This window comes from Mustela nivalis, assembly GCF_964662115.1.
Source record: "Mustela nivalis genome assembly, chromosome: 1".
Taxonomy (NCBI): domain Eukaryota; kingdom Metazoa; phylum Chordata; class Mammalia; order Carnivora; family Mustelidae; genus Mustela; species Mustela nivalis.
In genome coordinates, this window is record NC_139020.1 from 41130231 (window position 1) to 41145004 (window position 14774).

At 34.7% G+C, this 14774-nt stretch overlaps 1 protein-coding gene across 2 annotated transcripts in view; it reads left to right on the forward strand.

Moving 5' to 3' along the window:
- EPHA3 (EPH receptor A3) overlaps positions 1 to 7580 on the forward strand; it is a 364189-nt gene extending 356609 nt beyond the window's left edge. For both annotated transcript variants that reach the window (XM_082745038.1, XM_082745039.1), the window contains exon 17: positions 4774 to 7580. In XM_082745038.1, the coding sequence (XP_082601164.1) occupies positions 4774 to 4879 (106 nt within the window). In that variant the 3' untranslated portion in view covers positions 4880 to 7580. The remainder of the gene's footprint in view (positions 1 to 4773) is intronic.
- Positions 7581 to 14774: the final 7194 nt, after the last annotated feature.

A 14774-nucleotide genomic window follows, 5' to 3' on the forward strand; every position in this document is an offset into this window, starting at 1 on the left:
AGTTCCTTTAGTCTTATCCTTGCCATTCAATATCTTAATATTCAAATGTTGAATACTTAAAGATTTTCATTGTCACCCTGTTGGTCATTTAAACAAAGTCACTGTGGAGAGCAACAGATTAGATGTCAAAAAGGAGTGTACAGTATAATTAATAGAGATACAAGTGCCTAACAAATACGTAAAGCTTATCATGTATAATATAGCATTCCAATAGGAAACACAGAACTTCACAAAAAGATCTTTAGGAAGGGAACGTTCCTATTGAAGGAGAATTTGCTCTTAGAAAATAAACCCACTCCAATCTACTTGACACATGTTGGCTTTTCTGTATGAAGTGGAATGTAATGTTTATTGAATAGACTTCTGACTCAATCAACAATACCATTTGAGTTTCTGTGGTAGTTATTTTGATCAGACACAGTCTCAGGATATATTAATGTATTTAAATATTTTTATAAATTCTTATTTTAGTAATGTAAACAATTAGGGTTATGCTCTACAAGACACCTGCTTCAGAGCACAGAGGCATAGCAAAGAACAAACACAAAGTTGGACATTTCTGCACCATTGCCAGATTTCCAAAGACAAAGGTATACAAATGTTTATTCTCCATCAAATATCAACACTCAGAGCTTTTAGATAATGAAAAAGCATGCTAGAGTGGATTAGCAGAACACTGTTAATATGATTAACTGCTAGCTCACAGTTTAAATAGAGTCATATGTTGGGAGCTGTGAATGTGGTAATAAGGCTATTTGCTTAAAACGATGAAGTAGTGGCATTTGCTCTACTTCCAAGTTTGGGATGTGTCTGTCTCCACAGTCCATTGTTGGACAGTGAGCTCTTTTTGGCTGTTGAAAATATTTTAACTTAATTGTTATTATTTGAATGACCTGTGAATGTACACGGAAGATGAAAGCTGACTTTTCCTGGGAGACTCTGCTCTTTCAGATTTGTCCTTCACACGAAGCCAGATGGTTCCACATCTACTTCAATCCCCACAATGTTCTTTCTCCTGTCCTATCTCCTTAATGCAGGGACAATGTAGAATTAACATCTTTGACCTAAAACTCCTTGAAAATAATTGTCTTGTGGATCTCTGCAGTGTGCTGTCCTTCATGCTCCTAGTTTATATAACAAAAATGAAAATGTATTAAAAAATGCATAATACGCAATATGGGGAAATTGAATGAGGCAACATATTTACCTCAAATGTTATAAAATATTTAACTTGGTATTTCATCCTACCTTTTGCAGTCTTGGGCTTTTTTGTTTAAATGCGATTCTTTTGTGTCATCCAGACTCAATTCAGAAATGATTCTCTTGACAAAATAACTCTAGATATTCTTTTCAAATAGGACAGAATGCTTAAGAAAGGATATTGAGTTTCTTTTTTTTTCTTCTCTCCAGATCTTCAAGTTACAGAAAAAGGGTCAATAGAGCTTCATATCCAAGTAAATAATTATCTATTTCAGTTAGTGTAGGGACTTCCTTGACACACAAGCTAATCAAGCTATCTAATTTTCAAATGAAATCCAGAAAATATGCAGTTTTGTTCAGTCAAAATAACACGTTTTAAAATATTATTGCAGAGCCTCCGATGGATTTAGGGAGGTTAATGTGAAATGGGAAGAGAGAACAAGAAAGGGCAAGAGTGCTTACAGAAACTGGAGAGAGCATTGAGTGTGTGCAATGAATATTAGGCAGATTAATTGCTACAGGTCATTATCCTGCACCCTTGGATGCCATTCTTACAGTGTCATCACCTATCCTTTGCCTTTGAAGTGCCAGCCAGATAGCTTATTAACCTCTGGTCTCAGTCTCGAGCTGCTCTTTAGACTTGAACTTTTCCACTGCTCTTCTGAATAGGGTAGTCAAAATGAGATAAGCACGTGGGAATGTTATTTAGATTACAGGAGCTGATGTTTACAACTATTTTAGACTTGGCAGGCTGGTTGGGTAGGAGACACGTTGGCAGGGTAGGGAAGCTAGAGGGGACATAAAAATCTAAGCTAAGGTATAACCTAAAGAGTTAATTACTTTATATTTTCTCCAAGAATCCTTTGCATTGAATATATACAAAATTATGTATTATTTATTTACATTGGGTCCAGGCACAGAATATGAAATAGTTTTATGCAAGAGATTTCTTGAGGAGTGTGTTTAAGACATACATCTATTTAAAAAAAAAAAAATGATGAGAGGGAAAAAAGTGATAAAGGGGACAATGTACTGAAGAACACTTGTCCCTTCCTGTTGGAACAAGAGTCATAGAGCTGGGCAAGTCATGAAAGTATAATATAGAATTGGAAGAAAATGAGAGGAGAAATACAAAAAGATTGAGGATCTATTGATTCGTACAAATATATTTATATCTCCCTGTTTTCTGTCTGTAAACTTCTATAGTTAAGGATAAATGGGGAAATGCTTTTTATTCATTTAAAAGATAGATTCATGGTATATAAAGAAGCAAACCCCTGTACAACACATATTCTCAGAAGCGGGGATCAACATATGTAAATAGCCTATGTTACTCTAAGGGAGAGTTTCATTATCCACAGTTACACAGAGCAGCAAGTCTGGTGTCACCGTATCTAACCACTAGCCTTCCTGGTGAAGCAAGGCTGCTAGAGGAAACTCAGAGAAGACTCAGACAAGATACAAGCTATACATTGAGAATTTATCAGCCCCTTGAAAGGTAGCAGGGAGGTAAGAGCAGGTCATCAGGATTTTATTCCCAACCTAGGTGATAGGAATGCAACCCCATCTTGGTTAATTTTCTGTAGCAGATACATAAATATCATGTAGATTCCTTCTAAAATGGTTATCCAGTGTCTGCTTGTACACCTTTGTTGCTTGGGAACCCATTTTTTAAGAAATCAATTGGTCCATTTCTGTGTAATTGAACTCCCAATTTTTCTTTCTTTTCTTTATGATCAAAATGAAAGAAGCCCTTCTGTATGTTTCTGTGTATGTGCACGTATTTGAATGCATATTTTTCCTTCTGGCCATTCTCAGTTAGCCTGGCATTCCTTGCAAAGCAATACTTTACTCCTCTATGGCCTTCCCCAGGTAAATATAATTTAGTCTATTTATTCATCCTTCATTAAGTAGATATTGAGCCACTACTAAATGATAGCCATTGTTCAAGGTGTGGTTGATAAACAGAGTACAAAACCGACAGGAATCCCTTTTCACATGGAATTCAACTTCTTATGGGACAAAGACAGAGAATAAAGAAAATAAATCAGAAGGAAAGGCAAAAAGCTGGTTGGTGATAAATGCTTTAGAAGAAAATGAAACAAGGAAAGAAAATAGGAAATGCAGGTATGAGTGCAAGAGGTTTTGCAATATTAAATAGGAAGTTCAGTTAAGGAGTTCTGAGAGGGCTATGTTTGAGTCAAGACTTGAAAGAGGTGAATTTTTGAACGAATACTTGAATCAAGGTAATTTAATTAATCATTTGCACATGCTTAGCTAAGTCTCTCCCACATCCAAATGAAATTCCTTTTGTTCTTAAAATCTTTATTTTTGCATCCACAATAAAAAAAATCTTTATTTTTAATGCCTGGTTTCTAGGTTTCTAAGTTTGAACTATTTTAAGTTAAATATTTTTGATAAATGGAAATCGATCATAGTCACTGCTTTTACTTGGAAAGGAATTTATACTTTAAAGAAATTGTTTCAGTTGTCTATGGCTATATAACTAACTACCTCAAAACCACAATTTTATTGTATATCACGATGTCATCAGTTATGAATTTGGGCAGAGCTCAGGTGGGTGATTCTTCTACCTAATGTTGGTGCTGACTGAAACATTCATCTAACATGAATCTGGTCTAGTCCAGAAGGCTTGAGATGATTTCCTTTATGTCTGCCCTGATGCAGACGGCTACACAGCTGGCAATGTAGACTAAATGCTTGCACATGGTTTCTCCAATGTCATAGTCTCAAGCTAGTCAGAATTACATGGCATCTCAGGGCCCAGTGATGGTGTCTCAAAACACAAATGGAATATTATAATTTCTTGAGACCTGAAAATGGAAACTGATACAGTGTTACTTCCAACATGCTCTTGCAGTAAAAATAATCCCCAAGCTAGCCCAGATATAAGGAAATTGGATAATGACCCACAAAGAATTTATCATCTATATTAGTTTCCTAGGACTGCCATAATAAATTACCACAAACTTATTATCTTAAACCACAGACATTTATTTTCTCACAGTTCCTGGAGCCCAGAATTTGGAAATCGAGGCATTGGCAGGCCCATACATGATCCAAAATGTCTGGAGTGGGGGAATCTTTCCTTGCCTCTTCTGGCTTCTGGTATATTCTAACATTCCTTGGCTTGCAGCAACATAACTCCACAATCTCTGCCTCCATCTTTACATGGCCTTCTTGTCTGTGTCACTTTGTGTCTAAATATAGTCTCTTTGGATTCAGAGCCCACCTTAATCTAGTACGATCTCATCTCCATCCTTGTCTTGATTATATCTGCAAAGACACCATTTCCAAGTAACGTCACATGGCGAGGTTCCAGTTGGACAGAAATTTTGAGGGGACACAAGTCAATCCATTAAACCATCTATTCTTCATAATGATGGAGGTGGAATCATCAGGATAGAGTACGTGGATAATGCAAAAATCAGAAAATTAGGTTCAAAGCACTGGGATATATGTTTGTGCAAGATTTGCTGATTGAAAATCTTCTGCTAATATACCATCCAGGAAACCAAGATTCTCACCACACATTTTCTTCTTTCTTTACAGTGACATGAAAAAGGTTGGTGTCACTGTGGTTGGTCCACAGAAGAAAATCATCAGTAGCATTAAAGCTCTAGAAACACAATCAAAAAACAGTCCAGTTCCAGTGTAAAGTGTAATTTCTGGAAGAAAGTGGTGGCTGTGGAAGATCTAGTATCATTCTGCAGACAGATGATAATGCTGGAGATGCTGGTGGCAATCCCAAGCCCAATAAGACACTCAGATATGAATACAAATGCCTTAACATGGAATTGAAAGACTCTTTATTTTCCCCTATCATTTAGTGGATGGGAGGGGGGTGTATTTTGTTTTGTAATTGCTTTTTTATATTAGTTGATGGGTTAAATTAAAATTCTTCAGCGTGGAATGATGAAGAACTAGCATAGAGCCATTGATCATAAACTGATTATCATAAAAGCCGAACAAGTGTAATAACAAGATGAACATGGTGGCTCTGTTTACTAATAGCCACAAAAGAAAAGACTTGTGATATTTTTATACACAGAAGAAATCTGTAACAGGTATTTTGTTTCTTTAAAAGCAAGCAAAATAGAGGAGTTTATACCTCAAACTATCTGGCCATATATACTACCTTTTTCATTGTATTTTTCTCTTTTATCTGTTAAAAGCATTTAGAAATGAAGTTTGTAGTTGTTTTAAGTACTATACATTTTTAATTGTTAGCTTCTTAAGTATTACCATGTAAAAATGTGTCTTAATTTTGAAGAAAAGTACATATTTATTTTCTTTTGAATTGTTTTTATTATTTTCTATTTATAGCATGATGATTTAATTTGGATTTGTTACAGCCAAGTGCCAAATGTTCTTTAAAATTGTCAGCAGTAAGAAACATGGTAAACTAGACATGGGGAATGATGGGTTTCTTTCCAGATTTTCTGAACCATCCACTTCTATGTACCTATATCTGTATACAAAAAGAGAGAAACCAAACCCCTTCTCTGTTCATACATTACTTAAATCTCAGTTTGAATTATCCTATCCATTTTTGTCTCTCCATTTATTACAAACTGTATGCTCCTAATTTAGTGTAATATACTGGCTTGTATGTAATGGATTCTCAATGACATACCTGCCCTGCTCTGGTGCTTAGGAGACCATTAACTCCCTCCATTAGTAAAGGAGCTACATTTGAGCTCCTGAGTAGAGAATAGCTACACTGGAAAAAATTGGAATCCTATTTAGATTGCTGCATTAATTGGCAACAAAGCCTAGAGGCCAATGCATGAGTTAACAAAAATCACTTGCTGACTGGCTTTGAAATGTCACTTAATATCTTTGCTTAAACTTGTTGAACTGTTTATAGGGAATAATGAAAACTAAACTACTCATCGTGTCACTGGGGTTTAGTTAATTTAATTAAACATTGTGATCATCAATAGCAGGTAATATTATCTTTAAGAGTCTTCCACTGAAATGCACCTGTTGTAATTTTGGTGTATAACTTAGAAGCCTTGAACTTCTCTGCATTTATTGAGCATCTGATTTTCACACGAGCTGGTTATCTAGCAAATGACTAAAAAAATCTGTAGACAATGGAGAGATCTCTCATTGCAGGAACTTAGATTTACTATTCCATAAGGGCCAAATATGAGTGTACTCAGTAATATTTGAAAAGGTATACCTGATGGAGATCTAGCGACTAATATATTGTGAAGCAACATTTTAGTTCTATCTATATTCTTTCTAATGCTGATAGGATCATGTTATGGGAATAGACATGAGAAATGCATACGTCACAAGAGTTGGATGAATAAATCAAAGCTGCAACCCTTATGTTCTTATGCACAATGGAACACTATACACCTTACAGTCACAGATCAAAATTCACAAGTGCTAATCTGTTGTAAATTTAGTGTAATAAAGCTTAGGTTGTGTTCCTTCATGTATGAGATTATTTCTTAGATTTCTGCAATATTCCTTATAGTAAAATCATCCTACTAGAATTCTGTATTGGATATATAAGAGCATGAACTTTTTAAAAAGATATATGCGGTTATGAAATTAATTACAAATTTCACTTAAGCCTGCTAGAAGCAGCTAAAAGATATTTTTTCTTTCTGTTTTTTTTTTTTTGTTTTTTTTTTTTTGTAAATCAGATATTTTGTTTGTGTTTTGGAATGTTCATCAAGACTTAAATCTGGCTTCAATCTCATTTTTTCCCATACTAGCATTTACTTTCTTAGTTACTATTCTGAGAATACTCAAAATCTGTGCATTTCATGAATTAATAGAAGTTGAGATTTGCTAGATCTATTTCACTTCTTTTGGCTGTGGTTTCCATTTGAAAGTAGAGATTGTATACACAGTATATTGCTCTTCATTTTTTCCACTATTTTTCTATCTGACCTCTTATAAATTTACTTTACATGCTTTTTACTCTGTACATATGTAAACATAACAGTGTACGATTCTTAACTGTGGAGTAGAGGTACTAGAATGCTGATGGCCATCTCTTTGTATAGGACATGCATTGACTTTCAATAAACATGAAAACACACTTCTTCACAATTTTATGTACCATATTATCTGTTTTGTATCTTAAATTTGATTTACATATATTATTTATTTTTGGTAACTCACGCAGTTTATGCTGTGCTAAGTATCAATTAAGCCATGTATAAATGTGATATGATTGGCAATATGTATTTACTTTAAACTTGTATTTTCAAAAATTACACATTTAGTTTATATCATACAATGTAGATGGCCTCTTACTAATGTAAAATGATTTGTAGTGGAAACATTTATATTTTTATAATAAACATAATGAAAATATTTTTTACAGATTGGAATACAGAAGTGGTCTTTGAAGCTTTTTTAAACATTATAAGATATGTGCTTATTTAAAGAGCAAAATAATGAAATTTATATAAGCCACAAAGAATGTGCTTCTGTTTCTTTTTTCTCCAGTAGTGAGGAATGTTCATTTATATAATCAATTTTGTTTTCTAAATCTCATTATCAATAAGCTAGAAAAAATAAGCAGTAAGTATTACCTTTGTCATTAAAAAACACAACTTTATTTGGCAAATATTTTGCTTATAAGTAACGGAAAAACAAATTAGGTTAAGGAGAACGAGAATTTTGAGTTCACAGACCTTATGTGAATCATTTTGGGAAGGAGAATGAAATACTGAGATTGGCAAGTACTTAGTCATGTGCTTACCCTTGGAGACAGTGGGTGGGGCCAAGTGAATGGAATTGATGATCTACAGGATTAGAGGTATCAGAGTGGTTTCTGTCCAAAAGAAAATCAGCATGTCATTTATGAAAAAAGAACGAAATAGTTTTGGACAGGTCAATAAAACTGAAATGAAAAACAAACAACCACAACTGCAGATACAACTTAGGAAACACCTGATACTGTTTATAAAGTAGGTCCATTGTCATTTGCAATCTATTTAAAGAATATGATTATACATGAAAACCAAAAAAAGCTAACTAATAATATAAGCCAAGATGAGTGATCAAGAATTCCATAGAGACAAAGTCGATAGGGAGAGATCACCAAACAGGTCAGATTTAAGATTATGTTAAAGGAGAAATAGCGCTTGATAACATTGACTAGAGTAGGGAATAACTTGTAAGCAGCAAATTAGCTAAATAAAGTGAAAGAGGTAAAGAAGAATATATTTATTCATTCAATAAACATGTATCTAGCACTATTATGAAATAGGTGTTTTGTTATTACCATTTGTTTGCAAAGCAACTCATTCAATCTTTTCAACAGTCCTGTGAAAATAGATTACTCACTTTTAATATGTGAGGGAATCAAGGTTAGGAATGTCCCAGTCACCTTCCCAAAGTAATTCTACTAAGTAGACAAATAGATATTTTTCAAGTTGGAACCTTCTTATTTTGTGTTAGTTTTATAAAATAATTGCTGCTATAATCCAAAAATGTGCTCTGGGGAGAGTGTCAGTGGCAATTTGCAAAAATGGTTTGTGGCGAGGCTATCACAGATTATTCAATGTTAGAACTCTACTTTGGTGCTATAGGCACAACGCTGTGCATTTACTCTGGAATGGTGTGAAAAGAATATGAATCATGAAATGCATACAAAGACACAGAGATTTAGCAGAATTTATCAATTTGATGAAACAATTATTTAAAAGGTAAGAATCAAAGTGAACCATAAAATGTAGGTCATGACTCTCTGTGGAAGTGAAGGCACCATTAAAAGTAGGGAATAAGGAAATGTTAGCTTCAAATTATGAGTGCAAAATTTATGGTGTTGCCAAACATTAACAAATTAATAGATGTTGAAGATGTGAGTCTGAAGCTTTAGAAAAAATAATTCAAAGGTGATAGTGTCTCTGAGTTGATGCAAAGATCTATGTATCTTCATTTATGCTATACAAACATATATAACTTTATCTTGAACTACCTTTCTGAAGTTAATGCTAGCTGCTAGTTAATAGTTAAATCTCCAAATCTCATCAGCTTAAAATAGAAAAACAGCAAAATGTTAAATACAGAATTACCCAGAGTAGCTTTTTGTCAGGCAGCCTTACTAGCAGTGATTCAGATCCCACACTCTTCAACTTGTGGAGTCTAAGTCCTTGGAATCCTTTGCTCCCAGCCAGTAAAATGGAAGGGAGACTTGTCTGTGGTGGATTTTATGAGTCTTGCCTGTGAGTGGCACCCATTGCTTCTCTCTTTCTGTTGGCTAGAACTCATATTTTATTTAACTGCAAGAGAATGGGGAAGAAGAAGGTTGCCTAAATAGAAAAGTAAAGAGAAATCTATACTATAGAGTACAGGAATCTATAGAGCAGTTTCTGCCCCAAGTCCTCCTTATGGACATGTATAATACTAAGAAGCAGCTAGTTCTCTAAAGAACTATTAAGGGAACATCAGCCTCTTGCTAACTTCACCCATTCCATATTCTCTATAGACAACCATTTTAAACATTTTTCTCTCTTTACTTACACCTGATAACTTCAATTAGCGGCTCCTGGGTCTGCTCTGGACCAGAACTGTTCAGACCTTCTTACAACAGAGAACTTACTAGAAGGAGAGCGATTAGCTGAGAACTTTGAGCTGTCCTACTCTCAGAAATCCCAGCACAGCACCAGGCCCAGGCCCAGCAGCATGGTGAGAGTCCTAGAGTAAGACCATTTCTACTCCGGTGACAGCCTCCTTTCATCAGTGTTATATCTCAGGCTCACCTCCCCCACCTACCTCCCCCAGGGCTCTCCGAGCTGCACTGCAGCCTGAGCTCCCTACCAACCCCTCCTCTGCTCTGTCCTTCCATAAGCCTCAAACAAGAACTTCAATCTGAACGCTCCCTATGTCTTCTCTTGCTCCCTGCCTGGATCCTTCACTGGCATGCAGGTCTAATTCTCTCTCAGTGTCTGTTTCTTGAAGATCCCAAACTGAGACAATGACACTTTCAAGTGGATTAACCTGAAAATTTAAAAAAAAAAAAAAAAAATTCACCCTTCACTCTTCGCTTTTCTTATTTTGGTTCATTAAAGCCACTATGCCAGCTAAGGAATGCTAACTTCTTTCTTTTCTCTACCTCCCACCACAATCTCTGTGGGTACCTCCTTACTTTTTTGATTACCAAAGACATTTCCTAAATAGTGCACCCCCTCTCTGGTACTGATAACTCTAATATCAGTCAGACCAATACATTAGAGCAAATTTAATTATGTATTCCTCTTACACATACAAATGCCAAGGGCACTGGCAGTTGATATAAATAAGTGAAGCAAGTGGAGAGGTTGGTGCCTCCTGAAAGCACCCTTTGTTCCTCCAAAAGCAATTTCTCAGGGACAAGGAGGCACGGATCCAATGTGAATTCTTAATCTCTTAAAAGAATTCCTTTAAAAAAAAGAAAGATTTAATTTTTTTAAGATTTATTTATTTATTTTAGAAAGCAAGAGAGAGTGGTGGGGAGGGATAGAGGGAGAAGGAGAGAATTTCAAGCAGACTCCCCACTAAGCGAGGAGCCAGAGGTGCCAGATACCAGGACAATAAGATCATGACCTGAGCTGAAATGAAGAAGGAGACACTTAACTAACTGAACCTTCTGGGAACCCCTAAAATAATTCATAATCTGAGTTTTTGTGAAACTTCTATATACTTTAAATATGGTAACCCATCTAATAATGAAGACATATCCAAGGGCTGTTCTTAGTTCACAGCTGCCAACTTATTTCTGAAATGGAGAATACTACCTAATAGTGATACATAAGATCTGCCTTGAAAAAAAAACCTGCTTCTCTCCATATTCTCATGTCTGTCCACTGCCTCTTCACACCATACACATCTGCACTGAACCCCTCGTAGTGCTTTGAATATTTCCATTTTTTTTTCTTTTTTATGCATCAGAGATTTTGAACTTTTGTTCCTTTGTTTAGAATCACCTAGCCAACTTTTAATTTACTCCTCTCCTTATCTCCCCAGCATGTGCTGGGTTTCCTTTTTTGTGTGTAGCAAAGGAATCCTGTGATTCATCCTGCATAACACATCAACTTATACTGAAATTCCCTTTTCTTCAGGTACCAACCCTACTTGTGGCTGAGAGCACTTTACCGGGAACTGTGCCTTATAATCCACTGTGCCCCCTGATCCATTGCACATGTCTGATATGTAATAAGCATTCAGAATTATCTGAGTTGACTTAATGTATTAAAACAATTTTTGGTAATATAATAAAAGACCATGTCCCTATTTATTTTTGGTCTTGTAGAAAAAGAAGTATAAATTTCCTTCAGGTCAATAAAACTAGTTAATATTCTAGTTGTGTATCTTGGATCATTGAATGTACTGATTTCTGCTAAAACCGGTTCATTTTCATAGAATTTTGTGAACTCCTTTCACAAACCGGTTCATTTTCATAGAATTTTGTGAACTCCTTTCACAGGTCTCAATGCTCTCATTTTTCTTAGTGCAGTTAAGTTGTTTAAGTAGACCCTTGAACCAGAGCTTAGCTATAAAAATTTAACAAGGTAAATGCCAAAGCTTTTCTGATTCTTTCTACTCTCTTACTATGTACAAATAACGTCAACATGCCTACTAAAAGCCACCCTTCTTACAGGGCATCTGGGATGCATATTCTGTGGACCCAGGGGATCTAGACACAATTGGGGAAAATAAGTGGTAGAATTAAATACACCATAAAATAAAGATTTTGGAGGTTTACAGAAGTCCTCACCCTGAAATTCTTTGAGAAAACCCAGTTACAAGCTGATAGAGAATAGTCATAATTAAGTCATATTTTCCTGCTAGGTGAGTTATCATCTTCCTGATTTGAAGAAAGGTAATTTTCCAGTTAAGTTAGAAATAGTAGAAGAGACAATAGTAATAGCAACAACAAATAACAATCTGAAAACTCCTGGATAATTTCTATTACACATATGTATATTATATTGATCTGTTCCAAATAATAATAACAAATATCAACTGAGTATATACTATGTGTCAAAAACTTAATATATACTATTTCAACTTTCCCAAAAGACCTATGAAATGAGTATGTTATTATCCACTTTATAGTTTGAGGCTTAAAGCAGTTAATAATCACATCATATCATGTAACTAGCAAGTGGAAGAATTGAAGTCAAAACCCACTCCAAGACTCATGCTCTGAATGACCACACTCTATTACCTGTCAGAATTATATTACTAATGAGAACAAAATCTGAAGAACAAGTTTAAAATGCTCTCTGATTTAAGGTCTTGGGTAGTCTCCATTTTGCCACTTTCCAACATACATGAGGTTACTCCATAACTCTGCTAGTAGAGACACATTTTTGCAGAACCTTACTACCATGCCAGAGGAAGGAACAGACAGTAACCCTTGATTTCATTTCTGTGAACTCCATTTCAAGAGCATGAGATTTGTCTGACATATGGTGAACCCTTCAAGCAAACATACTCCCTTGAACATTCAACAAATAATCTAATTTGGAAACACCAAATACCACAAGGAAAAAGTAGTACTGTTGTGCTATTTTCTGACAGATTTCCACACCAATGATTTATGGAAGAGTGTTAAGTTTGGGATTCTTATCTGAAGCCAAGAAAAAAGCCCTTACATTTTTGAAGCCTATCACCCTCAATGATAGAAGCCATAACCTTGGAATGTTTGCTAAAATCAAGGATGAGAGAACACAGAATGTCATGTACTATCAAGAACTTATTGACTTTCATATGGTTCTCATTTATTCTAATACATGGCAAATCAAAAGCCTTGGGAAGAAGCCAATACAAATTGTTATAGATAACACTATCTGAATTTAACTGCCATAGGTATGCTTCATATAATAAATATATATTTCATATCAGCAACTCAGCAGCACAAAAATGGAAAAAGACTCTAGTCAAATTAATTTGGATACTCTCCTTCAGGCAATGTTTATCCTTTAGGCAATGCTCAATTTGCCAATATTATTATTTATTTTAGGCTGGAGATCCCCCTAATAATCAATTTGTTTTGTGTTTCTGACTGTATATACGTGTGTGTATATATATATATATATACACACACACACACATCTATATACATTTAGATATATATAGATATAAATATAAATATATTATATATATACAGATATAAATAATATATATAGATATAAATATCTATATATTTTGTGTATATATATATACATATAGTTATATGATTTCATATATGTATTTCATACTCCATGGAATATTGAAATCATGTTACAATATCTTTTTTTTTTTTAAGATTTTATTTATTTATTTGTCAAAGAGAAAGAGAGTGAGAGCGAGCACAGGCAGACAGAGTGAAAGGCAGAGGCAGAGGGAGAAGCAGGCTCCCTGCGGAGCAAGGAGCCCGATGTGGGACTCGATCCCAGGACGCTGGGATCATGACCTGAGCCAAAGGCAGCTGCTTAACCAACTGAGCCACCCAGGTGTCCCCATGGTACAATATCTTAAGGTAATAAAATCTTTTCAGTATATGAATGCTTAGTAGGTGCTTTCAGAATCAAATAGATGAGATTTTCAATGTTTAAATTTTCAAAGATATTTTACAAATAGGAATTTTTCTTGGTTTAATTGACTACAGTTTAATATGAGGAATCATTTCAGCATGGAAGTTTTGTGCTTTGTGTTTTTTTTAAGACGTTATTTATGTATTTATTTATTTATTTATTTATTTGTGTATTTATTTATTTATTTATTTGAGAGAGAGCACAAATAGGGTTGAGGGAGAAGCAGAAGGAGAGGGAAAAAGAATTTGAAACAGATTCCATGCTGAATGCAGAGCCTGAAATGGGGCTTGATCTCATGACCAAGTGATCATGACCTGAGCTAAAACCAAGATTCAGATGCTTAAATGACTGACCCACATAGCCTCCCCTCAGCATGGAAATTTCTAGAATGACACATCTATAAATTTTAGCCTAATGGGGATGGATCACTTATCAAATGCCTAACATAGGGCCTGGCACACAGTATGTAAGTAGACATATAATAGGTATTTGTTGAATGAAGTTTAAGTGTATTGTTAGAAAACAAATAATTAAATATTGCCTTTCAAACTGTATTCTGTGGATCCAGTGAATAACATAATGTTGAATTCCACAGTGGATTCCAGTAAATAACATAATGTTGAATTCCATTTAGGTCATGCTTCTCTTAAACACTTAGAGAGAGAGACAGAAAGAATATGGTAAGGGCAAGTCTAATCTAACATAAAACCTGGTTCATGGCCTAGTTCATTCAGAATAGACATAATTATTTGTTAAGAGATAAATAATTCTAATTCAATATCACCACAGGTAACAAGAGAAACTCTTAATATCTTGTCCTGCTGTGAAGGAAAGAAATACATATATGATAAATGACTCACTAAAATTTATAGAATTAGTGAATGACAAGGCCAAGAATAAAACTAAATTTTTATAGGAAATGATTTTTTTCTAAAATATTATGCACATGAAAGAGATCAAGAAATAGTTTTTTAAGGATTTTATTTATTAAGGGAGAGGCAAGATGTCAAAGGAGTA